The sequence below is a fragment of the Coccomyxa subellipsoidea genome (assembly GCF_000258705.1).
Source record: "Coccomyxa subellipsoidea C-169, whole genome shotgun sequence".
In the NCBI taxonomy this organism is placed as follows: domain Eukaryota; kingdom Viridiplantae; phylum Chlorophyta; class Trebouxiophyceae; family Coccomyxaceae; genus Coccomyxa; species Coccomyxa subellipsoidea.
Window position 1 is genome coordinate 1,666,387 of NW_005178033.1, and position 25,839 is coordinate 1,692,225.

The following is a 25,839-nucleotide window of genomic DNA, read 5'->3' on the forward strand; positions in this document are numbered from 1 at the left end:
CTAGCTTGACGATTGATTTGGAGGAACATGCAAGGGAGGCACCTTCCCGGCTCCAATGACCCTCTTGGCTGCTTCTGCGCCTTTCTGACAAAGTACAAAGAAGCATTCTGTGTCTTCTGCTTGTTCCCTTGGCCCCTCGACTGCGGCAGCAAGTCTCAAAGTCAGAGTCAGGCTGAAGCAACACCGATTGTCTGGAAAGAAGTCCCAAACAAGCAAAGAAGACAGCAAGATATTGGAGCCGACTTCAACCTCGTGTATTTAAGCTGTTCAGGTTCTCGAGGTAGTCCAACAATTTTGAACTTTTGTTTATGCTGACGAGGTCATCGCCTTCCCCTGTGGATGCACAAGAAACCCCCTAGTTTAGTAGAGTGCCTTGCGTAGGATCCGTCAGCAAGCTCATTCAAAGAGTTGGAGAACTCCTCCAATTTTTCAGGGAGGATGGTGTTGGTGCTTCGTAATTTGGCGCAGGAAGCTTACGATGAACAGTCTTTTGGAAAGCTCGGTATTCAGATCTCAATTTTCTGCTGTCATCTGCAGATCTCTTGACAGGTCCTTCTGCCCGGTTGCAAGCTTCAGAAGGGCCTGCCTCTTCTTGTGGTTGCGCCATCAAAGTTTTCAGGGTTAAGTACTAGCAGGGTTGTCGATCATGTATGCTATATCTCCATACATCTCTCGTATTTGAGCTCCTGAGCATACTGAAAGTAAACTGGCCATTCACTTTGAAGGGCCCCAAGTGTAATTGGTAAGTGTTTTAGGCCATTTGTTTGAAAAGCCTGGTGGAACGATCTTAATGCAATACACACTCTGAGCTTGGTAAAATGCTAAGTGCCACTGTGATGGTACTTCCTCGGGGACATTTTTTATGTCCAAGGACGAGGTACCGTGCCATGCATGCTGTGGTCCCCTCAGTGGTCCCCCCTTCCAAGCTGCGATTGTACTCTGCCCTTTCGAGGAGGAACGTAACGCCTCGATTTGAGGCCACCTACTGCTATAAGGAGGCATTTAGATGTCGCCTCGTGTCGACCTGTGCACTACTTCTACATCTTTCCAAACCCTCAGTACAAGAAGAGTAAGTTCGATGAGTACAGCTAGGCCAGGCCGTTGTGTTAAATTCGGCAGCGCCTTGTAAGGTGGTATTTTTAGCATTGCTGTCTTGATCCATTGATTACAACTAAGTCCACTCATTGTATGTGATGCAAGGCGACCTCTGACGCATGAGTGATGCCCTCCAGAATTGGGTGTGGGAGTACATTTGAAGTTCATTTGCAATCCACTGCATTCCATTGGCATTCATGCTGTTCTTTTCAGGACCACACTTTTTACAATGCAGCTCCTCGAATCCTCAACAAAATGTCAGAGGTTGTATGTTGCTAGACCTAAGTCTGCAAGCGATGCTCAAGACAGCAGCTATAGGCAGCATCGGTGACGATGCTGTGGACAAGTTGTGGACAACTTGAAGTCTGCAGTAGGAGGCAGGAGTGAAGTCAGATCCAGAATCTTGACTCCTTTGCAAGGCTGCACCTCTGGAAAATGAAAGTACTTCAATTGCCGATCTTCATTTGCACCATGGCATAACATTAAAGACCAGCGCAAGCTGCACATGCATGAGGCTGAGAATTTACAGGCCATCAACTTGATTACACTTGAGAAGGGAGCCACAGATGCGGCAATACAACTCTACAAGCTCCTATTTACTGTTTGTACAACAAATGCTCATCAGACTCAACTAACTGTACAACTGGGAGCAGGACTGCAATGTACAATGATTAAGATATTCGGCAAGGTCCAGGGCGCCCCGCATACATTGATACACTCGACTGTCTTGAATCGTCAGCAACGCAAACTTGGATACCTTGACGTAGTGCCCCTAGATAAATGTACACGGCCAGCAATGGTAAGGATGCACTGTTTATGTACATTATTTTCTTGATACAGAATTTTAAGGCAGCATCCGCTGAGAGCTCAGTCATTCCCCGCTACAGAGATGCATGCGTCTCAGCAGCCCTCACGATTATTGCTGCAACAACCTGGCTCACCAGGGGGCCTCGTCCAGGGTGTACAGGGGGATGTAGCGCGCAGCCACCTTGTCAGCACCGCAGACGCCGATGATCTTCTGCATCTCTGTCTTCTCCACGCCCCGCCCGACGCCCAGAGCAAAGATGGACACGTTTGCCTGCTCGTCCGCCAAACGCTCTGCCATCTTCACTGCCTCGCGCCCTGCCAGGCCATCCACACCCAGAGTGACTTCACAGCATAGTATCCCATCAAGACCATCAAAAAAATGCATGCAAGGAGGATACATGAAGTGAAGAATAAGCTTCGCTCACCCTGGAAGGTGTCTACGCGCCCATCTGTGAGCAGGATGATGATGCGCGCTGCGTCTGCATCCTCGCACTTGAGCATCTGCCCAGCCTGCTTGATTGCCAGGGCGATGTTCGTGCCTCCATTCATGCGCGTCTGGCACAGGCAAGCCAGTCATGTCAGGCACTGTGCACCATTACAATCGTCCAAGTTTTGCGCAGCACCATGTGCAGCCCAAATTTTCTGCAGCAGCGCACCATTTCATCCAGTTGCCTCTTCAGCTCATCCAGCGGCAGGTGCCGTGGCGCAATCTCCACTCGCACGTCATTGCTGAACTGCACTACTGCAACCTGCGCATGCAACATGTACAATCTGTTCCTGCTGTGACCTTGCCCCAATATCCAGACAGGCCTTGCAGCTGCAATGCACAAGCATAGTTTGATGTGCTTGTTGGCAAACTTCCCTGCGCAAAAGGGGCCCAGAATGGCACACTAGCGATGGCAAAAGGCAGTTGCACGAGACGACAGATGCCGGACCTTGCAGTTGATGTCCATGGCCAGCAGGCCAGTCATGGCAGTCGCGATGAAGCTGGTCATGACTTTGAAGTCCTCAGAGGCCATGGATCCGCTGCCGTCTACGCAGAAGGTGGCAATCGTTGTTCGCCCTGCAGGCGCGGCGCAGCAGCCCAGGCGCTGCACAAATGCATCCACCTCATAGGGGCACAGATTCTGCGCCTGCTCTGCCTTCTTGTCTGTCTCAGTCTTGCTCCTGTACAGCTTCTTCCATGACCCAGCCAGCGCTTCTGCTGCATACTGTAGGTCTGTGAGCGGGCCCCAGCGCGCCTCGCAGAGGCTCTGCCACCTAGAGGGTGCTTCCTGCAGTGAGTTTGTGCCAGGTCAGCACCGTTTGTTGAGACGTTATACGTCCTATCTAGAGCCCTACTGGTTGTTTTACACACCACAAGAACGGCACGACGCCACTTCGCCAAGACTTTGTCCGGAGGATCGGTCCGAACACGACGACTGATGGCATGACACTGTAGACCATGGTCCTGCCTTATGCTGACAAGATCGTTCTACAGCAGACGATATACTACAACCAGAGCACTGTGATCCGCAAGAAGGTAATTCACAGGATCCCATCGGTGATCTGTGTTCCTGCTGCCACAAGCCTTTGAAAGTCTTCACCCATGTTCCAATGCTCGAAACCCTGTTCACCCTGGGTTGACCAGAACCGACTCTCCCTGCCGTACTGCTTCCGTCCCTCTACTCATTCGTCCGCCTATTCACTGATCCCTTTCCCTGTTGAAAATGTGCCCGCGTATTCACAAGCAGGAAGCAGAGCCTTACCGCAAGCTTGTTCAACCTGCGGCACACTTGCGAGAGGCTGCACAGATCCCCGCTGTCCACATGAGGCAAGATGTCGTCTAGCAGCTCGTCAGGAAGGTTGAACACAAAGTTAAAGGCTGCCGTGTTTGTCAGCTTAACGACACTAGTGTGCTCTTCGACGGTGCACAATCTCTTGTTGTTCCGCAGCAGGATGCCGCTACTGCGGAGCACACGATGCGGCCGCATCACGCTAGCCGCCATCTGAACAATGCACGATAGAATAGTCTTGAATTCACGATGGGCACCTGGAACCTGGTCCGATAGGCTCCTGAATAGGACCAGGTGCTCACATGCTCTGAAGCCAGTTACATGATGCCAAGATGCATCCAGAGAGAGAGTCATGCCCCAGACTGACAGGCATGCAAAGTGACGAACTGGTCATAGCAAGGTCTCTCATGACCAGCCAAGCAGTGCATCAGCTGACTGCTGCACCATCATGATTGATCAATAGCTAGCTAACCGGTACCGTTCTGAATGCGTTCAACGCCACCGTGGCGGCCACCGTGACGGCTTTCCGCCAGAGGCAGCAATAATGCATTCAACGCTGGCAATGATGCATGTAAGGTGCCAGTAACAGCAGCACCCGCAAAGCAGATCTGAACAAACAGCTTGCAGCAACAAGAGACAGCAGGATACTCAGAGCGGTGGGGATTCCCGACTCCATTTGTGCCAGCTCAAAGAACTGTAATCAGAGCCAGAGGCCTCCGGTTCGTGAAATGTTCACGAGGGATCTTCTGTAACAATAGTGCATAAATCTTCAGTGCTGTCTCTGCTGTTGGCTCCAACGAAAGAGGGGCAGCACAGCTACCATCTGGGCAGCCCCCCTTGGCGCAATCAATAGATCGCCTCCCAGATTGCATAGTTGGGACCAGAGAGCGCCAGCTTCCACTCTTTCTGGCCCACCTGCAGGTTGGCCGCTCCAGGGGACCAATCTCCTGGGCCCACCTTCATTGCTATCTTGCTGTCAATGCTCGCTGCATACACATCCCCGGCTGCCTTCAGGATCAGCACCTGCAGCACAAAACATCCACATCAATCTCAAAGCCAGTAACAAGCATGCCGGACCCTTTGCTGGAGGACACCTATGCTTAATCTTTGCAGTCTTGGAACTGCCTCATGATACTTACCGACGCTCCACATTGCCAAGGGAAAACAAGGGATCAGAGAAATCCACATGGTGCATGCAGCATCCACAGCGCATGCTCTCACACATAGAATTAACCAGCGCTGCCTGAAGTGGCGCACCTTGGATCGGCACTGGATGCCGAGGCGGGAGCGGATCTTGATCATCTCGCGGATGCCCTGGCCCAGGCCCTCGGCGAAGAAGTGGTCATAGAAGATGCAGGGGGAGCCGGGGTGGGTGATGATGTAGGCATACCCCTCCAGCAGGTGCGAGCTGGGGAAGGGCCAGTGATTGAGCGTGGAGCCCGTGTCGTGGTTCTCTATGAACGTCACCGCTCGCGAGGGCCACATGCCCAGCAGGCCTGGCGGACGCCCCTGGCTGTCAATCAGTCGCCAGTACTCCCCCCGCCCCATCGCCTCCTGCAGGATGCCTGCATGCACAGACGATCCTTCAGCGTCTTGCATGAGGGACTGCTGCCCAGCACTGAATAACTTTAATCAAGTAGATGGCACAGCTTCCGGACGCCTTAATCACGAGGCAGCCCAAGAAGATGCGTTGGCGTGCAGGAGAACACGGTACAGCGTTGTGTGGTAGGCGCATGGTGTGAGTAGTTGCAATCAGAGTACGCAGATGGGCAGCCGCACCCTTTGTCGTGAAGTCGAATGCCGCTGAGGTGCCGCCGGTGCGGTCACACCAGTTGACGGTGCGCTGCCGGTGGGCGTCCTGGTTGTAGTTGAGCACGCCGTCTGTGTACTCGCAAGTGTCCCAGTACTCGCCAAACGCCAGCTCCGGCACCGTGGCATCCAGGTACTCCTTCACAAACTCCCCGCCTGCGCCAGGGGAATATATATATAGGGCTTTTGTGCTTGCCTGCAGCCTGCATGCCAGCATGAGGGGCACAAAGGCGTGCATGCAGTTATGACATACATGCATGCGATGTGCAGGACACATCTTGTCCATTTGAATGATTGCATGAGAAGATTGGCTGTTCAAGTACAAATGGATAAAACAGGAGGGTGGGACGAGGCGCACTGTAGCCCTTGACGAAGTCAAAGCGGAAGCCGTCAAAGCCGATGGAGCGCAGGAGCTTGAGCCATTTGATGATGTCCTGGCGCACAAACTCCTGCGTGTGGTCAATGTTGGGCGCGGCCGTGTAGTCCTCCCCGGTTTTGTGGTTCCCCGTGCCGCCGAAGACCGCGTTGTTGTTACAGATGGCCTCCGTGCCCCACGGCAACCTGCCCCCATACTTGTTCCACCTCCCTTTTTCGTCCTGCCACACACAACCAGCCAGAGCTTTGAGCCTCTGCACATGCCCAACCAAACAAGCATTCTGGCACATGGCCGTCAGCATGACTATGTAGCGGTCTATCATTTGAACATCCTGGCGCAACAGAACCCTGGCCCAAGCAATATGCCTATCTCTTTCTCCCCTCTAAAAGATCGACCCCTCTAAACTATGCCCTAGTTAGCTGTGCCTGGCACTTTTTCTGTGCACAAAAGAGGCTGTCAGGAGCATGCAGCACCTGGAAATGCGCGCAGCGGTGGTTGATGACGATGTCAGCGATGGCTTTGAGGTTGCAGTCGTGCAGCACGTGCAGGCACTCGCGCAGCTCTGCCTCACTGCCATATGCGCTGTTGAGGCTGTACAGGTCGCGCGGCAGGTACCCCTGCGGGCTCACACTGTCGCTGGGCGGCGGCAGCCACACGCTCGTGATGCCTGCACTCGCCATGAAGCCCGCCTGATCCTTCAGCACCTGCAGCCACCCAGCACAGACCCTGTCATCCCCCTGTGACCATTGTCTGACCTCATATCAAGATGAGCATCATATGAGACTGTCATCTTGTGGAAACTGCTTGGCAGAATTTGGGCGCAGCTCACCTGGTACCACTGTTGCCTGTGTGACTCCCAGTTGAAGCCCTGCAGGATGATCTCATAGCCATTGCCAAGAGCCGGCCCGGATGCAGTAGCTCCACCAGCCTGCACATGCAGACTTTGTTTGCGCGTTAATGAGACATGCAAAACCCTATGAGACCATGATGCATCCAATGACAACCTTGGAAATCTGGGCAGGGTCATTTGTGCTAGAAACTCACCTGGAAGCGGAGGTCTGCTCCAGGCCCCCGGGCGGCCTCAGGCTTGGCCTCCGCCACAGGCGTTCTGCGCGCAACCAGGACAGCTTCCATGGCCGACATCCGTCGTTCCAATTGCGCAGCCGCCTCCGCCCGCTCCGTCTCCTTGGCCGCCAGCGCCTGTGCATCCCCCTGCATCCGGCCATACCTCTCAATCACGGCATACTGGGATATGGCCTTGCCATCATTCTCCAACCTGATGTCTGTAAAGCACTGGCATGGCTGCAAGCTTGTTATTATTATCTCCTCGTCTGTAGCACGCTGCAGGGACTTGTTGAGCAGTATTTTGCTATATTTTAATCATGCCATCTCCAATCTTGCTGCCATTCCTTCACCGTGGCAGTGTGTCTGTACTGATAGAATCCAGTCTGCCTGCAGCTGCATGCCGAAAAGGCAAGAAAAAGCAGCTTCAGGGCGCACCCCCTTCTCGGTGAGCGCCACAATGCTGCGCTCGATGGCGACCAGGTTGGCGGCGGCCTGCGCCATCTCTGCAGCAGCGACTTCCAGCGCGACGGCGTCCCCTTCCCTGGCCGACCCCAGCGGCCGCCGCTGCTGCTCCTCCGGCGCCGGCGCGGCTCCAAAGATGGCCGGCTTTGAGGAGCGGCTGCTGGAGGCCGCCAACATCTCTAGCACTGACTCCCTCACCCCATCCCAGCTGTCCTCTGGCACCTGCGCACATCGCCATTATCAATATAGAAAGGTTTGCTATACAGTCGGTAAGACACGGATTGAGCCCTTGAGCGGTAGATCAGCGGTATGCAGAGTGAAGAAAGGTGTATAAAAAGCAGCCTACACAAGCTGCTTCCATTAACATGGACAGGTGCTGACCTTCTGGTCCTCGCTGTTGGTGACTCGGAAGACATCTAGCACGGTCCCATCATCTGATGAGGATATGCTAGCAGACACCACATTCAGCCCCATGCTGTTGAGCGCCGCTGTGAGGCGCAGCAGCAGGTTGTGCTGGTCTGGGCCCGTGATGGTGACGACTGTGGCGTCTGGGTCAGTATTGTTGTCAAAGTCAATGAATAAGCCGCTGCCAAAGTCCATTGATGCAGCCACGTCGAAGGACGTAGCTGCCAGCGACCACCTATGCCCCTGGACAATTGCAAGGACAGGCCAGGATCAGATCCAAAAAATCATTCTGTTGTTCTTAGCATGCATACCTAATGTCCTGGCCCTTGAATTCTGCCTGTACTTCTTTTGTATGTTCCTAGGAGTAGGGCATCTGCAAAGTGTAGGTCTGTATAGTACAGAGTATTTACCCCCCTTTTATTGTCATAATAAATCAAGTGGTGACCTCAGTAGACCTTCAAAAAAGCACATTTTCTTCAGGGCAACCATCCAAGTATTTGGCAGGCCAGAGCAACAGCCCTTTGACTCTCTCACCTCAAGATATGTAGGTCCTTTCCCTAACCTTGATTGGGCTAGAGATGCATGAAGAAATACGAACTTCTGCTCCAAATTTGGTTTTCCAAGCAGCTGAAGACACGCACAACGATCACCAATAAATTGGCTTGATGAAGTCTTCCTGTTCGTTTGACTTGCACACCTACGCATACCATACTTAGATTGGCAATCGTTCTAAACTAAAGAAGACACACTCCAAGATCAAATACTTCCTTTCTGTACCTGACGTTACAAGTGGTCACGCTTGTTGTGAAAGACAAGGGCAGCCCTGCCATCTCATACAACACGAGACGACAACTCCAGGGCTGCAGATTGCCGATCCTGCACAGTATGGGTCGGTTGAAACTACATCATTTCAAACTTCAAGGAAGACAACCAGTCAGTGAGTATATTGCGATTCCCAAGTGTCAATGGAGTGCTGGACGACTGCAATGACAGCATAGGTTTGAAAACCCTCGCGTTATAGAGAATCCGGGTCAGTAACTTACATAGCAATGCAAACTTTCGAGACAGAAATGCCAATGCAAGACAACTTTCCCAGAACATCTCGGCATTCTGGGGAGATTGCATATCTAAGGAACTCCTGCAATCTGGCTGCTTTACTGAAGATCAGTTACTTTGCAGATTACTATTGCCTGCACAGATCACTTGCCCGCGCAACAGAGCCCCTCCTCACAGACTGGGCATTTGGAAGATGTTCGCCCAAGTCTAAACACATTTCTGAAATTTTGACGGTCAGCCCTGTACGCTCAAGTTCTATAAGAGGATCCAGCTGCAGATCAGTCCAAATGTCAGGACGGGGACGTGGGAGAGGAGAATATTACAAAAACAAATATGGCAGAGGGAGCTCAGGAAGGTACGGAGGGGGTCGCTCTGAGCATCAGGGTTCCACTCATGATGGGGCCACCCAGACCTTGCATGCAGATCAGCTTAGAAGCCGTGGTGGATCTGATGAGCTGAACAGCCTTCTGAGGCGGCTGGAAGGTGTGTGATCCTCCCATACTGCTTGTCAAGGAGTCCTTCCTCATAATTACTGGGGCCTGATCATCACAGAGAGTGCCCGTTGTGCAGGCCAGAACTACCCAAAATACCATGACGTCGAGGGCAGTTGGCAGTTTCAAGGAGGCTTTTCCTTCATGCTCGATCGCGCTCAGTCCGATCCCTTTGCACAGCCATCACGGTGCCGAGTGCAGGTACGCATGCTGACTGGGGCAAGATTTGGTGTACTTGTCTCATGCCCACATTCATGCGCTGAAGAGCCCAAGTTGCACTGCAGGTATCGCCAGAGGCAGCGCGTTTTCCCAGAGATCTCTGGGAGTCGCCCATTCGGCGCACAGCGCTGTGTGACTTCTTGACTCGATCTTTGGGCAGTGCAGTCTCAGCAGCTGGAGGGGATGTCAGAAGGGAGAGTGGCGGCTGGCATGGGCAGAAGGGTGGAGAGATGACTGTTGACACCCCTGGTCAACATGTCCTGCAGAGGACATCATGCATCATAGATGACCAGGTCAGCACTGTCCTCAGAACTATTCACTATGCGTGCCAACAAGTCATGAATGTACCAAAAAAAATCTCATTGCCCTTATCAACTGTGCACTGCAGGGTGGAGTGGAGGCAAGATTCACAGTTGCTCTGCCAGCGAGGGGCCGCACTATCCTGGGCAACCTGGCAGCACAGATCCTGGTGGACTTTTTGCCCAGGTCTGTGGTTCCCCACACTTGCTTGCGTGTACTTTGCACAAATGTAACGAGCAAACAACTGCTTGGGAAAGTTGTTGTCAGCCTTTAAAAATTGAGGTAGGACGTATGGGACTGAGCTAGCATGTGCACAGGTATATACGAGCCGGTTTATTCTACGAGATGCAGGATGCAGCAGCTCTGCGAAGACATGTGGACTGTGTTGAGGACACTGAGGCCCTACGCAGTGCTCTGCCTGGCCTGGGCCTCGTGGCCTTTGTGGGAAATGGATCTATTCTGCCACGGTGAGCTCTGCTTCCTATGCCACCATCAGCGCCTTGTCAGCAATAGTGTGAATAAATCACAGGTTTTTTTTTGCCAGCAAGTGGGGTCCGTAGGTGGTTTCTTACCGCATCTGTAGTCAACTTGAATCTGAAAGGTTGTCAGTTGCTTATCTATTGCAGGAAGACTGGCGAATCAGATTTGCCCATGCCAGCAGCGGAGGCTGTCCCTTTCACCTCTCCGGAGAACCTTGCGGTTCAGGTGTCTCTGCCAAGACGAGGGGTCGTGACAGGTATGGGGATCAGGAAGGGCGTTACCCTGATTGTCGGCGGAGGCTTCCACGGCAAGACCACTCTGCTCAAAGCTCTGGAGGCCGGCGTGTACAACAAGGCAAGCACCCACTCACCCCTTCTGCAGGCTACAAAATCTGCCTGTGCCGATCTGGGCTATGAAAGAATCATGCCTCACCACACATATTTGGTTGTGGTGTCAATAGTGGCTCTCTGATTGCGCTGCCCAGGTGCCTGGAGACGGCCGCGAGCTCGTTGTGACTGTGGCTGACTCTGTGAAAGTCAGGGCGGAGGATGGGCGTCGAGTCGAGGCAACAGACATCTCGCCCTTCATATCCAACCTCCCCTTTGGTGGGTGGCTTCTGTGTTTTTTTGAGTACCTTCTTTCCCAGCAACAGACCAGTTTGCTTCTTTACCACATGCTTGCTGTGACAGAAATGCTCTGCATGCAGGCAAGGACACGACAATGTTCAGGACGCCCGACGCTTCCGGCAGCACGAGTCAGGCAGCCAACATCCAGGAAGCCCTCGAGCTGGGCGCGAGCACGCTGCTGCTGGATGAAGACGTGTGCGCCACCAACTTCATGATCAGGGATGCGCGCATGCAGGTGCGGTGATCTTGATGTTTCATGCTGTTTTGATCAATGTCCAGCTTGTATAGCGTATGTGCAAGGCAAGGATCACAGCGACGCAAGAGCTGTATGCAAGTATGGGCACTATGCAGGCGTTGGTGAAGAAGGAAAATGAGCCGATCACGCCGTTCATCAGCAAGATCAGGTCTCTGCTGGCGCGCGGTGTGTCCAGCATCCTGGTCATGGGAGGCAGCGGCGACTACTTTGGGGTGTCGGACACTGTCCTGCGCATGGACAGCTATGAGGCCTCGGACGTGACTGCGGAGGCCCTGGCCATCGATCGGCGCTTTGGGAGCGCGCCGTCACTGACAGGGAACAACAGTCACTATGGCACTGTCGCCAGCCGCTCGCCTGTCACCATCTACCCTAGTCAATCCTCAGGTGCCTTGTTCCCCCCGCCTGTGACTGCTGCCATTGTTGGATGATGAATGGTCTGCAGAAAGATTGTCTGGAAATTTGACTCTGGGGGGTTTTGCATCATGGACAGAACGAGTGAAGACAACCACAAGGCAGACCAATCTGATCCAGTTTGGCGATGAGAACCTGGACCTGAGTGGGCTTGAGCAGCTCATAGAGAAGTCTCAGACGCGCGCAATTGCGGAAGCCCTCTGCCTGCTGCGTTTATGGATCAGCCAGCCCCAAGCATCTGGCTCCTCCCTGGCTCAACTGTTGAAACGCATGGATGCAGAGTTCGACTCCCAGGTATGTTCTGCCCGTGATCAGGTCCTTTTTTTCAGTTGCTGGGACCAGAATAGCCTGCGTGAGAACAGAATACGCTGGGCAAGATCTCAAGTTTCTGTGTGCAACAGGGTCTAGATGTGCTGGCGCCTGCTCTGAAGGCAGGGAACTTTGCACGACCGCGCATCTTTGAGATAGGAGCTGCGGTGAACCGGCTCAGAAGCGTGAGAATGGAGCAGCGGTAAATTGCACAAGTGAATATCCTAATGACATGTTATAATGATGCATGACATGCATTAAGTCGCATTTGAGAAAGTGCGTACGATAATTTTCTATGCAAGTCTTCACTTTCTCAAATTACAAAAAGAAGTCAGGAAGATGTTGACATAACTTTTTGCGTCGATAAAGAGGTCTGAAACAAGGAACAATATCTGTGAGAGTGCTTAGAAGGATCAGATCAACTGTAGCTTGTGAAAGGGTGCAAAGATACTTCTGTCATCATGGCCAAACTTGTAGAAACTCACATTTCAAGCTGCAAAATTATTAATATTGTCTGGCCTGCTTTCCTTCATCTGCATCCATGCAGATCTCTAATCTATCATTCAGCTAAAGCCTTCTCTATTATTGCACCATGGGATACTAAGCACCACATCATTGTTCATTTCGCTCACCTACTGATGGTTGCGTCCTTGGACATTGGTCCTGCCATGAGATGGTTAACATGAGCAGAAAGTTGCTGGTGCAAGTGACCCTTGATGAATCCGGTCACAAGCTGATCCATCAATCTTCCTCAGCCTTGCTGAAAGAGCTGGTGTCTGCGCGCTGCAACCTGTTCCCTGCTCGCTCCCAGAGTGTGGACTGACGCCTTGTGATCACACTGTCCTGCCTCTTCCCTGTGCTGTGGCTTCGTGTCCCCTTCTTCAGCTGCAGGTGCTGCTGCTGGTAGCTGCCCACCTCAGCTGATGTCTCCTCACACGCAACCACATCGATGTCGGTGGTCTGCCTGCTCTGCGCCTGCTTCGTCTTACTCCCGATGTCAGCAGCATGCACCACGCTTCCTCCTGATTCCCCTGCAATTGGTGCCAGTCATCATGCCATCAGGGGTCCATCTGATAGGACATATGAAATGAGGGCATGTGCGTGGCATGTCAGCACTAGCAGTTGTCAGGATGTACCTGAGCTGCGCACAGGCCTTGCAAGTGCAATTGCTTCAGGTCTGAGGTTGAGGTGGTCCGTCTGCTTTGTTTCAAGACCTTCTGCCGCGACTGAGCAAGTAGCTGATCGGGCTCTACAAGTCCAAATCACAGTAGCCAGAGTCGCCTGCGCTGCCACAAACAGGACCGGGACCCACAAGAAGGCTGCCCAGGGTACGCTGTCCTCGGCCCCTGCTGACGAACGCTCTGTGTTTCTGACATGCATGCTGTGGGCGGCACAGGTTGGCTGGGGATCAGGGGGTTGCCAGATGGGCAGCTCTGCCTTGCACTGCAGCATGTCGGCGATGACATCTTTGCTGCATTGCCTGTGAAGGCACTCCCACAGCAGTGGATGTGGCGCTGCAGCCTCTTCAAAGCTGCCTGCATCAGACCTCTCTCGCCCATGCGCGTCTGCTGACCTCGAACTACGTTTGTCGCTGTCTACTTTTGCTGCTGCAGGGGTGCAGATGTCCCTGTCGCTGTCTGCAAGATTGATGTCCACCTGCATGGTTACACATTTGCCATGCAAATCAGTCAGGCGGACATGGAGATTTACAGCTGAGAATGTTATGCGCTCAACTGCACACAAAAGAGTCGTACGTAGTGTTGTCACCTTGTGAGCGAGTCCTCTCACAGAAACAACTCGCTGCCATGTCAGTGATGGCAATGAGTCCACTGTGGCCGTCAAGAGTCCTGCAATGTCTGACCCGCCCGGATGTGCCTGGGGTATTCTGATATCATAGTAGGCCGCTTCTGACTTGCACAGGTCAATGCATGTTTTGCTTTGGACCTGCAGAGCACATCTGAAGCCTATGACCCCATGCACTCTCATCTGTAACCTGATAGCAGTGTCTTCGCAGCAAAATCTCTCTCCAACATTTGTGCACGGGAATGCAAACACTGGTGGTTCTTAACTACCTTCTGACTGCCAGAGGAGAAAGAAAAATGCACACGAGACTGGCACTCCCCTCCTGCCGCTTGCACTGCCTGTGCCAAAGATTGCTGCCAACCCTGCACCTTCCTGATCAGCACAGTCGCCCTTCAGATACTGACTGGCCAAGCATATTATGGACAGGAGCCTTTGCAGATCTTGGCAGAGCTTCAAATTCGGGGGCTGCAACTTTCTTACCCAAAGACGATTGCCTGCGGATTGTTGACGATGCCCTTCTCGTTGTCAACGCCAGAAGCAGACAAGGCCAGGGTAAGACAGTGTATCGTGACCAGCAGCAGAGTGCTCAAGCGTTTCATTCCTCTTCCGTTTGATCCTTTTTCGGATCCGTCAGCTGCATGGATCTCAGATCAGCAAGGACCAGAGGACTGTACCTGTCGCAAAGACAAGCAATATTACTCTTCATCGATTCTCGTGTAATGGCATTGCCCGATTTCTCTGATTGCATCTAGTTGATCCATTCGGGAGAAGTGGCTGTTCCAGATTTGGCACCATCATGATGAGCACTGCCCATTTGAATATTCTAGAGGAACTTCTCAGATCTACCTTTTGCGCTCGTGGTGTCTTGCATGTCTGCAATTTGACTCATTTTGAGTGTGTCTTGGAATGATTGCTCGGCAGGCAGATCATGAAGCTTTTAACAGTGGGCATGCATACTATGCATAGTATGCATAGTATGCATCAACATCGTGTTCCGCATGCATGCATCTGTCATGGGCTGGATGTCAAATTTGCAAAGCTACTGATGAAGCTGAATTTGCAGCACAATTGGCTTTACAGCGCCATGCGTTGCAGGTAAGAGCTATTTTATGAGGGTCACGTGGCAGACTGCTAAAATCTCACCAACTTCTTTTACCCCAGAGGCTTGTCATTTTCCTAGAAACCCTTCATGCAGACGGACCGATTTAAACATCAAGGATAACAATACTGATGGTGACAGCTGGCTAGTCATGCAAATATTTGGCCTGATACTTAAGTATCATGACACTTTTGTTCTGGCCCATTGTCTTCTTGTCATCTCTGCAATCTGTGCAAACTTTGGCATGGCTTCCCGAGCTGCTCTGTGCAATAGAACATGCCGCTCTACAATGCTGAGGTGATCTTCCTGGTAGCCGCCGCCGATTGCGCATGCTACAGGCACAGAGGCGTCTGCACAGCTTGCAAAGACAAGCCTGTCTCGCTGACGGGATGCCCTCGTCTGTCAGGGCCATTTTGCCGAGAGCATCATCCTTGTGTACATCCACCCCCGCATTGTACAGAACTAGATCTGGATTTTCTCTGGAGAGAAGACGAGGCAGCGTCTCCTGCAGAACCTACAAACAAAGCAGAGCCTTGTGCAAAAGGAGGAATGCAAAGTAAACATCTACTGGCAGAATCTTAGTGCGGGGTGGAGTTGCATATCAATGGCTGGACAAGCAGCATGGCATGCCAGTACTGTGGCACTGGAATTACCTCCAGGTATTCACCATCAGAGGTGCCAGCCGGCAGCGCAATGTCCTCATCGCTTGTCTGCAAAGGACTTGGAAACGACTGTGCCTCACAGTGCATCGAGAACGTGAACACAGACGGATCACGCTGAAAGATTGCCGCTGTGCCGTCACCTGCGGAACAGAGACCGACGAGCTCATTTGCACCATGGTATGGAGATAGACTTCTGTATCCTCAAATTGAGCAGTGATCAGCATGCAGCAAAGTCTGGCATTGCTGCTCACCTTGATGCACATCCAAGTCCACAAAGAGGACTTTCTCGACACCAGCATCTCTCTGTGCGGCTCGCGCTGCGCACGCCAGGTCATTGAAAATGCACCACCCTGCAGTGCTACATTTGACATTCAATACATCCGATTCGGATGTCTTGAAAGGGTATAACCTGCAGGTCAACTTCTCCTGTGCAAAGTGCCAAGACCCTCTTGCCTGTCCCATGATCTGCGTGTGCGTGGTGCGTCCCCCCATTGCACATGACGGCCACCCCGTACTGCAATGCCAGCCGGGCGGCAAGCAGGGCGCTGCCGGTCCCAATGAGCGTCCTCTTCACCAATTCCTCTGACCACGGCAGCCCAATCTGCCGCATCTTCTCCGCTGATATTGTTCCAGCAATGAAGGCGTCAACATAGGTGCTGCTGTGGACCTGGGACAAGACAGATGCATTGTCTGGATCAACAATCTCCCAACACACACGGGGCGCAAAAGCAGAGAAGCACAGAGTGTCTGCATACCAAGCGCAGAGTCTCCGCATCAGGGTACCTGCATGGACATGAAGTACGTTGAATTTTCCTCCACAGGATCCAGCACATAGACAAGGAAAGCACGAGATGCATGCAGATCTGAAGCGAGCACCGTGGTGTGAATGTCCTGTCGACATATCCCAACTCCTTCAGCCTCAAGTAGAGCAGGTGGTCCTTTGGCATTGGAAACCTGCATCATATTGAGCCAGCCACTCATGCTGCCATTCTGACCAGATCGTGGCGTAGCTGGATTGTCATTTTCAAACCCTGATCATAGGCTGCCAGGGCATGGGCCCTTACCTGTGTCCATCCTTCAGAGGTGATATCTTGAAGTCAGGATGATACACAACGGGATGGCTTTGTTGGGAGCGCACGATGCATGCAGATCTAATGAGCGCAGGCTTTTGCACCCTCCACATGTTCTCTCCTTTGTTTCATGCTCCAGGCATCGACATGTGATATTCTTCAAAGTGAAAATCAATGGCTTTGGACCAGCTAGAGAAAGCTTTTTAAACTAATCGAGGTGTTAAACTATATGTAAGAAGTGAAAGTCTGTGTAGTTTCGCCTGCGATGTCTATTGGCATGACCAGATCCAAATGGAGCAAATTGAAGACCTATGTCGTGCTACATATTGACCGCAACCAGAGCATAATGCATCAACAGCAATTTAAGTGGTTGAAAATGCCTTTTTGGTGCAATGCACTAAGCAGACACACTGCAACAAGACCAAGACTGCCAAGACTGCATTGTGCAGCTGCCAAACTTGGCATGCACTGGGCATCTGCTGCTTGAGCATGCAGAACATGCAAGGTGGGCACATCCTGTCCTGCTATAGCTTCACTGTCCATTGAAAACTTCCTTCGTTCAGCTTGGGTTCCAGTGCCAGCTGATAATCTAGTCTAAGCAAGAATGCTGGCCCACCACAAGTGCACTGCAGTCGCCAATGCGGTAGGTGACCTACTCAGTCGCGACCGGATCGGAAGGCTTGTCACGCTCAATCCTTAATGCTTCTCCACTCTTGAGTTACAGTGCTGCAATCACGTGATGCAGTATGCCTTTAGTGTTCGTGATGTATCTGCTACAAAAGTATTCATTCCACCGCCTTCACACGTTGCAATACAGTTCACTTTTCTCCCATGGTTGATTCGCTCCATTGTGCAGCTGCTGCTCGCTGTTTCTGAGCCACCAAGCAGCAAAGTAGCCAACACTGAGTCACTTGAAAGACCCCTGGACCAGTCCCAGATGATAATCGCTGCATCATTCCCACCGGAAATCAGGTGCCGCCCATTCGATGCCCTGTGAAATGCCCTGCATGAAGGTACATGTTGCATCAGAAAGAGCGCATGGCATCAACTGTGCCTGATTCTGTGACTGTGGGAGGAGCAAGCATGACATCATGAGACTTTCAGGGTGAGAAGGATACTCACACAGTACCAACACTTGCACCATGGCCACCGTCCTCTTGCGCGAGGCTGCAGACTTGGCCCTCCCTCATTCCCTGGTCTTCATGCTGAACAGCCTCGCCCACGGCAACGTCATGGCCTCTCGAGGCACCTCGTGACTTCTTACCGACCTGCCATACACTCAGACCCAAGTAAAAGCATGATCGAAAAACCTGAAGCATTGCAAATGCACCAGACAAGATAATTCCCAAGCGCTACCTTGCTCTTTTTTCCCAGATTTGGCGCTCGGTCCACATGATCGGCGTCGTACACTGTGACATGGCCGTCTCCGCGCGCCACTGCCATTAGTCGCCCAAGCTGCCTGGGCGCCCACGGCGGACATGCCACATCGATGCTGTGCACAAGCGGAGGGTTGAACGCCTGCAAATTAGTCAGCCCCATTTTGTGATGTCCACTCGAAAAAAAAAATCAGCAGGAGTTTCCTTGACGATGGTAATTTGGTTGAGAGCATCGTTGGCATCACCTGTGTGCTATCAGGTTCCACTGACTCTGCGCCCATCTGCCAGGTCCGCAGCGGTCTGCCGGAAGCAAAGTTCCACCTTACTGCTTGCGCATCCAGGCCGCCGCTGAGCACTTCCCAAGGATGGTGCGGCCGAAAGGCAACCGCTGCGCAGATGTTGGTGTGGGAGCCTCTCAGCGTCTTGTGCAGCTCTTGTGTGCGGACGTTGATGATCTTTACCTCCCCAGAATCATCGGCTGCCGCTAGATATGTGCCATTTGGAGACAGCGCGAGGCTGTTGATTTCTTCGCTGTTGAAAGCATATCTCTGCAGGACTGCACCCTGGAGACCATCAAGTGCGTCAACCATTTGTCCTCGGAGGTCACTGTGGAAATAAAAATGGCAGATAATGGAGCTGCTGGCTGATTCACCTGGCGCTTGTCGATTTGGAATGCACAATTCTCTCCGGTTGCATAAATTTGGTGGTCTTCCACTCCAAAGACCACTGATGGAATTTCAAGAGCCCCGCTCTCAGCAAAGTTGATACGCTGTGCCACTTCATATGTTCGCAGATCGTGGATGGCGAGATCCCCGTCCTGCAGAATAAGTGTGAGATGTAGACACAGCTGAAGTCCAGTACTGTTTCCTAGTAACAGTGGGAAAGGGTGACGTTCACAGTAACGAAATACCTCTGATCCTGAAGCCAATATGGATTGAGATTGTTGGACGGCACAGCAAAGGACGCTTGCTGTGTGGCCCTTCAGAAGAGCTGGTGCTCTCGTTGACTGGGACATTGCCAAAAAATAGACTAAGTCGAAAGTGTCAACAGTGATGTCCGCGTAATCACCCTCCAAAAACAAGAATTTAAATTATGATATATTGTACTGAAGATGTTTGAAAGCAAACATGTATTGAAACATGCAATTCGTCGAACAACACAGCTACAGGTGTAAGCAGGACATCCTTCTAAGAGAAAAAAATGAGTTGGAGACCGATGAGCTGGAATGCATTAAATTTGAAGCTTCATCGCCACAAATCGAGGTCCTGGAACAGTTGGTCTGGAACCTTGTGCCCTCAAGTTTCTCCTTGGTTACCAAGGCTACCTCCCTCGTGTCTTTGGAGCCGACTCAGCTGAGCGATGTGACTTCATGAAACGTAATATGGAGACGGCCGCAGCATTGTTGGCTACAATCTCTGTTTATTTAGAATTCCATAATTCGTTTGAACTGAGCGGCTGTCGTGCATCATTCTTATGTGGAATATATAGCCACCCTGTAAACGTGAACAAGGACTCCTGTTTGAAGGACTTACTAGCCGGGTTCCTGACTCATCATGACATGTATTTTGTTCACTGAAACATCTACAGATTCCAGGAAGCGTGGGCTCGCTGACAGGCATGACCAGTGCCACAGGCTGTAGCTAGGATGCAGACATGCCCATTTACAGCGTGCCATCATCCCTGCAATCATTACAACGTATCGGTAATTAATTTGCAAACTTGCACTGTCGTAGCGCAGATGCACTCTGCCTTCACTAATTTGGCTGACAGGGCTGCTTCTTCACAGATCAACTTGAGATCGGAGCAGCAAAATACTGGGAGTTGTTCTACCAGCGCAATGGCAGCAGATTCTTCAGTGACCGGCACTATCTTGAAAAGGAGGTCCCTGATCTTATCAAAGGCCCCTTGACTCTTCTAGAGGTACACTTCTCATGGACAAAGCGTGGATGACAGTCTGTATGTCTGCTACACAATGTGCATGCCTCCACATGAACAGATGATGATGCCTCACTGATGTCTCAGTGACACGCAACTCAGCAAAGAATTATGCTGAACTAGGCAGGTTGCGGAGTTGGCAATGCCCTCCTCCCGCTGCTGGAAACAAATGCAGAGGCTATCGCATATGCCTGCGATTTTTCACCCAGCGCAGTCGACATCCTGCGCTCGCATCCACTGCATCAGGCAGGCAGGGTGCATGCCTTTGTAGCTGACCTCACTGCCGATGACCTCGCCTCCAATGTGCCAGAGGCAAGCATTGACTTCTGCACCCTCATTTTTGTGCTCTCGGCGATCGACCCCAGCAAAATGCCACAGGTAGATCCTCTAAGCACTTATGTCTTTTGAGGAACACAATACTTTCAGCATTTACGACGATGACAAAATATATGCAAGCTTTCGTTAATGGCACTTTCTGATGGAGGAGGTCGGATGCTGGCATGCAGGTGCTTCAAAACATAGGTAGAACGCTGAAGGTTGGCTCGGGGAGAGTCTTGGTGCGCGACTATGCGGAGGGTGACCTGGCACAGGCTCGCCTGGCCACAAAGCAGCAGCAGCTGGGTGATAATTTCTTCGCAAGAGGCGATGGCACTCGCGCCTTCTACTTCTCTGAGGTGCTCATCTGCCACCTTCTACAATCAGTGCTGCATTGGGACTAATATCTCCTAGCTTGAAAACTGCCTCAGCAGAAGATTTGTTTTCAGCTGATGCAGGACCAGCCACGGCAGAAAACTCACACTGATTTAGTGTTTGCTATCAGGAAGGGCTGCTGGAACTATTTAGGAGGAACGGCTACAGATGCATGGACATGCATGTGCATGAGCGGCAAGTGGAGAACCGAGCAAAGGCGATCGTCATGGAGAGACGATGGATACAAGCTGTCTTTTTGTACACAGGGATCGAAGAGGATGTGACATCAGGTCAGCCAGACTACTGCCACTCCAAATAAAAGCTCTAAATAGTTGCATCGTTGTTAGACATGCTGACAGCCAATGGCTTCATCTTTGCTATCTTCTCTGCGCAGGAGCCTTGAATCCTTTGCGTGCTCAGCCTTTAACATCCACGGAAGAGTGGAATCTTGCCCCTGCTGATGATGAGCTTGGGACAGATCTTCTGTTCTCGGAGGCCAATCGACCAGAGGAGATTGTTGAAACAGTGCACGTTGAGGGTCTTGGGTGTCTGGAGCTGAGAAGCATCAGCAGGACACACCGTCATACCCTGCCTCATACTGGCCTCATGCACTGGGAATCGGGTCCAGCTCTGGCTCGCTTCATCCTTGCACATCCTGAAGTCTTTGCAGGTAATTCAGCCGTTGCTCTACTGAGAATTTTGCAATTGTGGAAAAACAAGAGGCGTCCTGTCTTGCTGAAGCTGACAAGTATTTGTTATGAGTTGACAGGAAGTCGAGTTCTGGAGGTCGGCTGCGGCAGCAATCCTTTGGTGGCCTTTGCAGCTCTGCGGCACTGCCGGAGGGTGATTGCATGTGATGGCAGCCCCAAAGCGCTGGCCCTCATGGAAACCAATGTCAGCCTGAATGCCAGGTGATCATAACAGGGGTCTTCACCCGTCTTCCATCGATGCAATGTATGCAAGTCAACAGATGAAGTCATCTGTCGAGGCAAATTGTGCAGACCAGCAGATGAAGCAATCAAGGCGCAGTTGACATGGCTGATGGATTGCAGCTTGGTGGTGGTGGAGCGGTTGAGGCTGCGACAGCTGCGCTGGGGCGATGCAATCCATGTCAATGCGGTGCTGCAAAAATTCGGGCACGTTGACATTGCTGTTGGTGCGGACGTGGTGTATGTTGAGGAGGCAGTCCCCGAGCTGTTCAACAGCATTGCACGGCTGCTGGACCCATCCAGAGAGGTAGGCAGTGTGCTTTAGTGGCTCCCGCTAAGACTTCTGAGGTGCATGCATTGTTGCCTGACCAGCGCGAGAAAGTGAATTTGGTTCTGTGAGCAAATCAGGCCCTGTCATGTGCAGCTGTGCTTCTAATTTCCAAGATGGGGCATCTGAATGCACCACCACCAGGGCCATGTATAAATTGCAATGCTGCTTGTCTTGAAGTGGACCTATTCGCTGCCTGTGGCACCCCAGAAAACTGCGGGTTATGCTAATGTGCAGGGGCTGGTATTCCTTTGTCATGTGACACGAAGAGTGAGTGAGCAGCGAGTGATCGATCTGGCAGCCGCCGTGGGCCTGGTCCCCATGCAATGTGCAGCTGAAGAGTTTGAAAGCGGCCCAATCAGACTACTCTCCTTTCAGCGGCCTGCCTTGGGGATTTAGTGCACCAAGCCTGTTTTATGACGGATGTTATATGATGATGCAAGCAAAATAACAATCCTGCGCATCATATATATATTGCATATGCCAGCATGATGCACAGCCGTAATGGTGATCATGCCATGCTTGCATTCAATGTTGATTACAATAACCTTTTCTGATCGGAGAAAAACTGGCCACCGGTTCTGCTGCAGCTGCAGCTGTCCTTGAGCTTATGATGCATTGCACATTGATGTCTTCTAGAGTATTGCAATTGAGATCTTAATACTTGGATGACTCACTTGTAATGTTAGATGGTCCTCACAAGTATGTTGGGACATCCAAGCGTTGCATGCATGCTCATGTGAATTACACGTGTCCAAGGACTGGCCGGTGGACCTCGTCCTTTCAAGTCCAATCCCATTTAACCATGCGGAATCCTGGTGTGTAGCCGAAGCCTGCCTGGTTTAACTTGCTCGCAGACTGGCCTACCTGTTTTCAACGCCCAACGACGAGGACGATTTCCAGGACAATCAGCAAAATCTCGAGGTCTTCGGACAAATCTAGACGTGAGAAGGCCTGAAATGCGCACACATAAAGAGAAGACGACATCATGGATAGAAGGTATGTCGGCCTTTCAACAACAATCCACTGATAGCAATTGTTCTGCATCTCAATTCGCTCCAAGTTCTCAACGTGGCCCTCAATATAAAGCTCTGTTTGGATGCAGAGTGAGGTCTGCTGTGAAAAGGCTGCTGCTGATTCCTGAGAAAAGCGCACAGCTGGATATTGGAGGGAGCTCTCGAGATGCAGGTGGTAGTGCTGAAGCAGGTAATTTAGATGGCTTTGAAAAGCCTTGTCAGCATTAAGGCAGAACACTGAGCGCTGTGATAAAGCACCTGATGAACAGCAGTGACATTCATGGGAAATATGCTGCATGCACAGGAGGCAGGCGGGTGCTTCGTACAGCCCAGTCGCCTCCAGCAGTGCCCAAACTTGACCTGAAGGGTGCGGGATTGACAAAGCATTCCACGAGGCCACTCCCTCCGCATGTCTTTGCAGGCATGCGGGACAGGTACATCTACGAGTGGCTGAACGACACCTGCAGGGACGATAGCTGCAGCGAAACACTCGAGTCCTCCACGTGCTTAACAGAATGCCCAGACAACTGGGCATCAGCCGCAGGACCAGTTGCACGGCTGTCACCCACATCGAGCCAGTCCTATCTTACAGCGCAGCAGGATCCACCTTCCATCAACACGCAGGTCTGCCTCTCGTGGTGTTCAGCCCATTTCCATTTGTAACAGTATGTCATGTCTGTCTCAAGATGCATGTCCGGGAATGGGCTCCAGATTGTCACAGGTACACTAGTCAGTAGCCTTTGAAGTACTGTGGACCCTTGCAAAGCATCATTTGCCTGTGCAGGGCAGGGGCAGCTGCACGGAGGAGGATCTCTTGGCCAGTTTGACGGGAATGCTTCCAGTGCATTGGAAGGCAATGCCGCCATCCAGGCTTGACGGTGTCGAGATTGCACAGATGTTTCCGACCGCAACAGAGTATACAGGCGATCTTGAAGGCTGGAATGTATGAATGCCTCTCCTTTATCCCCTTTTCTGCACCTGACTTGACACAGTAAGCAATTTTGAGGGCACATTTCACTCATGTTGCTTTGCGTGCAGGATCCTCAGAACTGTCGGGCCTTTGCTAAAAGACAGAGATCCCCCCGGACCCATCAAGGTGGCAATGCTCAGGGACACCACGCAGAGGTGACAGCAGTGCTGAGCTTTTTGGAACACAGCCTGCGCATGAGGAAGGAGCATGTTGCCACCATCCAGCGCATCCAGAATCCAAGGCTGTGGTTCAACTTTGCTGTCAGAAGGTAGCCATTTTCCCATGTACGACCATTGAGATGGAAGGACAACTGGCATGCATGGGGTAGCTGTCAAGCAGCACATGCACTGTGGAATGCATAATTGCTTTGGGAACTTGCATTGCTGCAGGGCAGAAGTTGCACGGAGAAGCGGATGCGGAGTTGAAGAGAAATGGCAATGGCATGGCCGCAGCACGACACAAAGAGAGGCTTGGTTCTTCGCTGAGTACGGGGTACACAGTGATACAGGTATGCTGTCATGCTCCCCAATTAAACGGCCTCTTGCATCTCTTGCTAAGATCAAAGTTATGTTTGCATGCAACCTGGTGGGCACCTACCCCATATTACTCAGGTTCCTGCATGCAGATGAGGTTTTGATGCTTGCAGCTGACAAGGCCCGACCTGCAAGAAAGTTCTCCAGTAGGTCTGCAATCTCCAGTCACACAACTGGCATGAGCACAAGTGAAGTGTCATCAGATCTAGCAAAGGTGACACCCTCACCCCAGTACAGCTCTTAGCTCTCTCAGACTTCAGTAGAACCTTGACATCTGCTTACAAGAAACATGATGCTGTACTGCAAGCATTTTGACGTTCTACTGTGTCATGATTAAGCTGTGATTGCAGCAAAACATGCGAGATCCAGCATTGCTCCTCTGCCGGGTTGCGCAAAGAGCTGAGGACAGCAAACCAGAGAGGCGCTCTGGGGATAGCTGCTACTTCCATGCCAGCAGAGGCGGCTCGTTGTCTTCGAGGTGCCATGAGCAAGGGTATCCTGAGTACATCATCACCATCAAGCGGCGCTCTGGTGCAAGGGCATGACTTGCCATTTGCACAATTGCAACATTGAGAGGATCTGAGATTCACAGAGCACATGAGAGCTTATCACAAGAGTGCCTGCAGATCAATTGGCAATGTTGTGTTTCTGCAGCATACCTCAGACGTGTCAGGTTGACAAGTGTGGGGGAGGATTGCAGCGTCTGCATTGCAGGATACCCTTGATTAATGTTTGAAATTGAAGTGATGCCTGTGCTATTCAATTTGCTAGTGCATCATGAATTGTTGAGGGGGTTCCAATCCATTACAAGTATCAGATACATCATTGCACATGCTGGGCAATCACACAACCAGTGCCATTGCAAGTTCCATCAGACAATGAAACGAGCTCAGCAACCGCCGCATAATCCTGACGCACAGCTCAGAGCTTAATTCTTCCAGAGGGAAGGCAATCTCAACGATTAAAGATACCAACTTATGTACATGATAGAACTTGCTGCAGCACCAGTCAAACCCATGGCACAGTTGTGGCTGCCATTTGTTGCAAAGCATTCGCAGTCAATTGCATAACGGGCCGGGCAACTTTCATATCGCTCTGCCTATCCCGAAAACGGCCAACCTCAACGAGCTGCCCTGAAGGATCCTAGCTCCCACCGCTTTCCCATCCAAACACTTGCCTTTCAGCACAAAAACAAGTACAATATTCACATGCAGTGAGGCATGTATAGTACAAGAAAATGTTTGCTGCCAAAACTAAGCACAGCGCTAAATCACATATCTATGTACCGCTTGCACCTGGACTAGCATGCTCACTCTGCACAAGGAGCTGCAATTGCAGGCGGGCCCATGTGGCGCTGGCTTAATTCCACCTTGGCAACACCCTCTGGACATGCATGCCGTGCAATCAGTATGTTCATGCTGTCAAGAGACAGTGAAGCTACAAGAATTGCCAGGACACCACTTTGACGTGCCCAAGGGCAACTTTA

The 25,839-nt window shown here is 51.7% G+C and overlaps 4 protein-coding genes across 4 annotated transcripts; 2 read left to right on the forward strand and 2 right to left on the reverse strand.

Moving 5' to 3' along the window:
* Positions 1 to 1,606: 1,606 nt before the first annotated feature.
* On the reverse strand, positions 1,607 to 8,716 carry COCSUDRAFT_47893 (glycoside hydrolase). The gene is made up of 15 exons (XM_005646939.1): positions 8,572 to 8,716; positions 8,329 to 8,491; positions 7,771 to 8,037; positions 7,363 to 7,611; positions 6,907 to 7,074; positions 6,692 to 6,790; positions 6,336 to 6,566; positions 5,845 to 6,082; positions 5,457 to 5,642; positions 4,935 to 5,242; positions 4,593 to 4,700; positions 2,838 to 3,176; positions 2,559 to 2,651; positions 2,328 to 2,457; positions 1,607 to 2,217 (listed from the first exon to the last, which is right to left on the reverse strand). The coding sequence occupies exons 1-15, from the start codon at positions 8,622 to 8,624 to the stop codon at positions 2,033 to 2,035; spliced, it is 2,817 nt and encodes a 938-aa protein (XP_005646996.1). The 5' UTR covers positions 8,625 to 8,716; the 3' UTR covers positions 1,607 to 2,032.
* A 706-nt stretch (positions 8,717 to 9,422) lies between these two features.
* On the forward strand, positions 9,423 to 12,148 carry COCSUDRAFT_16516 (hypothetical protein; the record flags this gene model as incomplete). Its single annotated transcript, XM_005646940.1, has 10 exons — positions 9,423 to 9,542; positions 9,626 to 9,853; positions 9,949 to 10,046; positions 10,178 to 10,327; positions 10,487 to 10,682; positions 10,825 to 10,945; positions 11,047 to 11,201; positions 11,318 to 11,606; positions 11,713 to 11,927; positions 12,035 to 12,148. Coding segments are annotated over 10 exons (1,686 nt in total), but the record flags the coding sequence as incomplete, so codon positions are not given.
* A 2,192-nt stretch (positions 12,149 to 14,340) lies between these two features.
* COCSUDRAFT_37071 (Arginase/deacetylase) lies at positions 14,341 to 17,720 on the reverse strand (the record flags this gene model as incomplete). Its single annotated transcript, XM_005646941.1, has 8 exons — positions 14,341 to 14,419; positions 15,083 to 15,243; positions 15,284 to 15,358; positions 15,498 to 15,646; positions 15,758 to 15,856; positions 15,960 to 16,165; positions 16,571 to 16,627; positions 17,716 to 17,720. The coding sequence occupies 8 exons, from the start codon at positions 17,718 to 17,720 to the stop codon at positions 14,341 to 14,343; spliced, it is 831 nt and encodes a 276-aa protein (XP_005646998.1).
* Positions 17,719 to 22,233, forward strand: COCSUDRAFT_37072 (S-adenosyl-L-methionine-dependent methyltransferase; the record flags this gene model as incomplete). Its single annotated transcript, XM_005646942.1, has 9 exons — positions 17,719 to 17,805; positions 19,723 to 19,833; positions 20,011 to 20,265; positions 20,394 to 20,561; positions 20,708 to 20,867; positions 21,056 to 21,247; positions 21,347 to 21,488; positions 21,630 to 21,813; positions 22,072 to 22,233. 9 exons carry the CDS (start codon positions 17,719 to 17,721, stop codon positions 22,231 to 22,233), a joined length of 1,461 nt encoding a protein of 486 aa, XP_005646999.1.
* Positions 22,234 to 25,839: the final 3,606 nt, after the last annotated feature.

Excerpts from the sequence above, each read along its gene's own strand:
- COCSUDRAFT_47893 (XM_005646939.1), bottom strand. The coding sequence starts at position 8,624 with ATGGCAGGGCTGCCCTTGTCTTTCACAACAAGCGTGACCACTTGTAAC. Across the intron at positions 6,567-6,691 it reads ACAGGCAACAGTGGTACCAG|GTGCTGAAGGATCAGGCGGG; the intron begins GTGAGCTGCGCC and ends GGGTGGCTGCAG. Across the intron at positions 2,458-2,558 it reads AGAGGCAACTGGATGAAATG|ACGCGCATGAATGGAGGCAC; the intron begins GTGCGCTGCTGC and ends TGCCTGTGCCAG.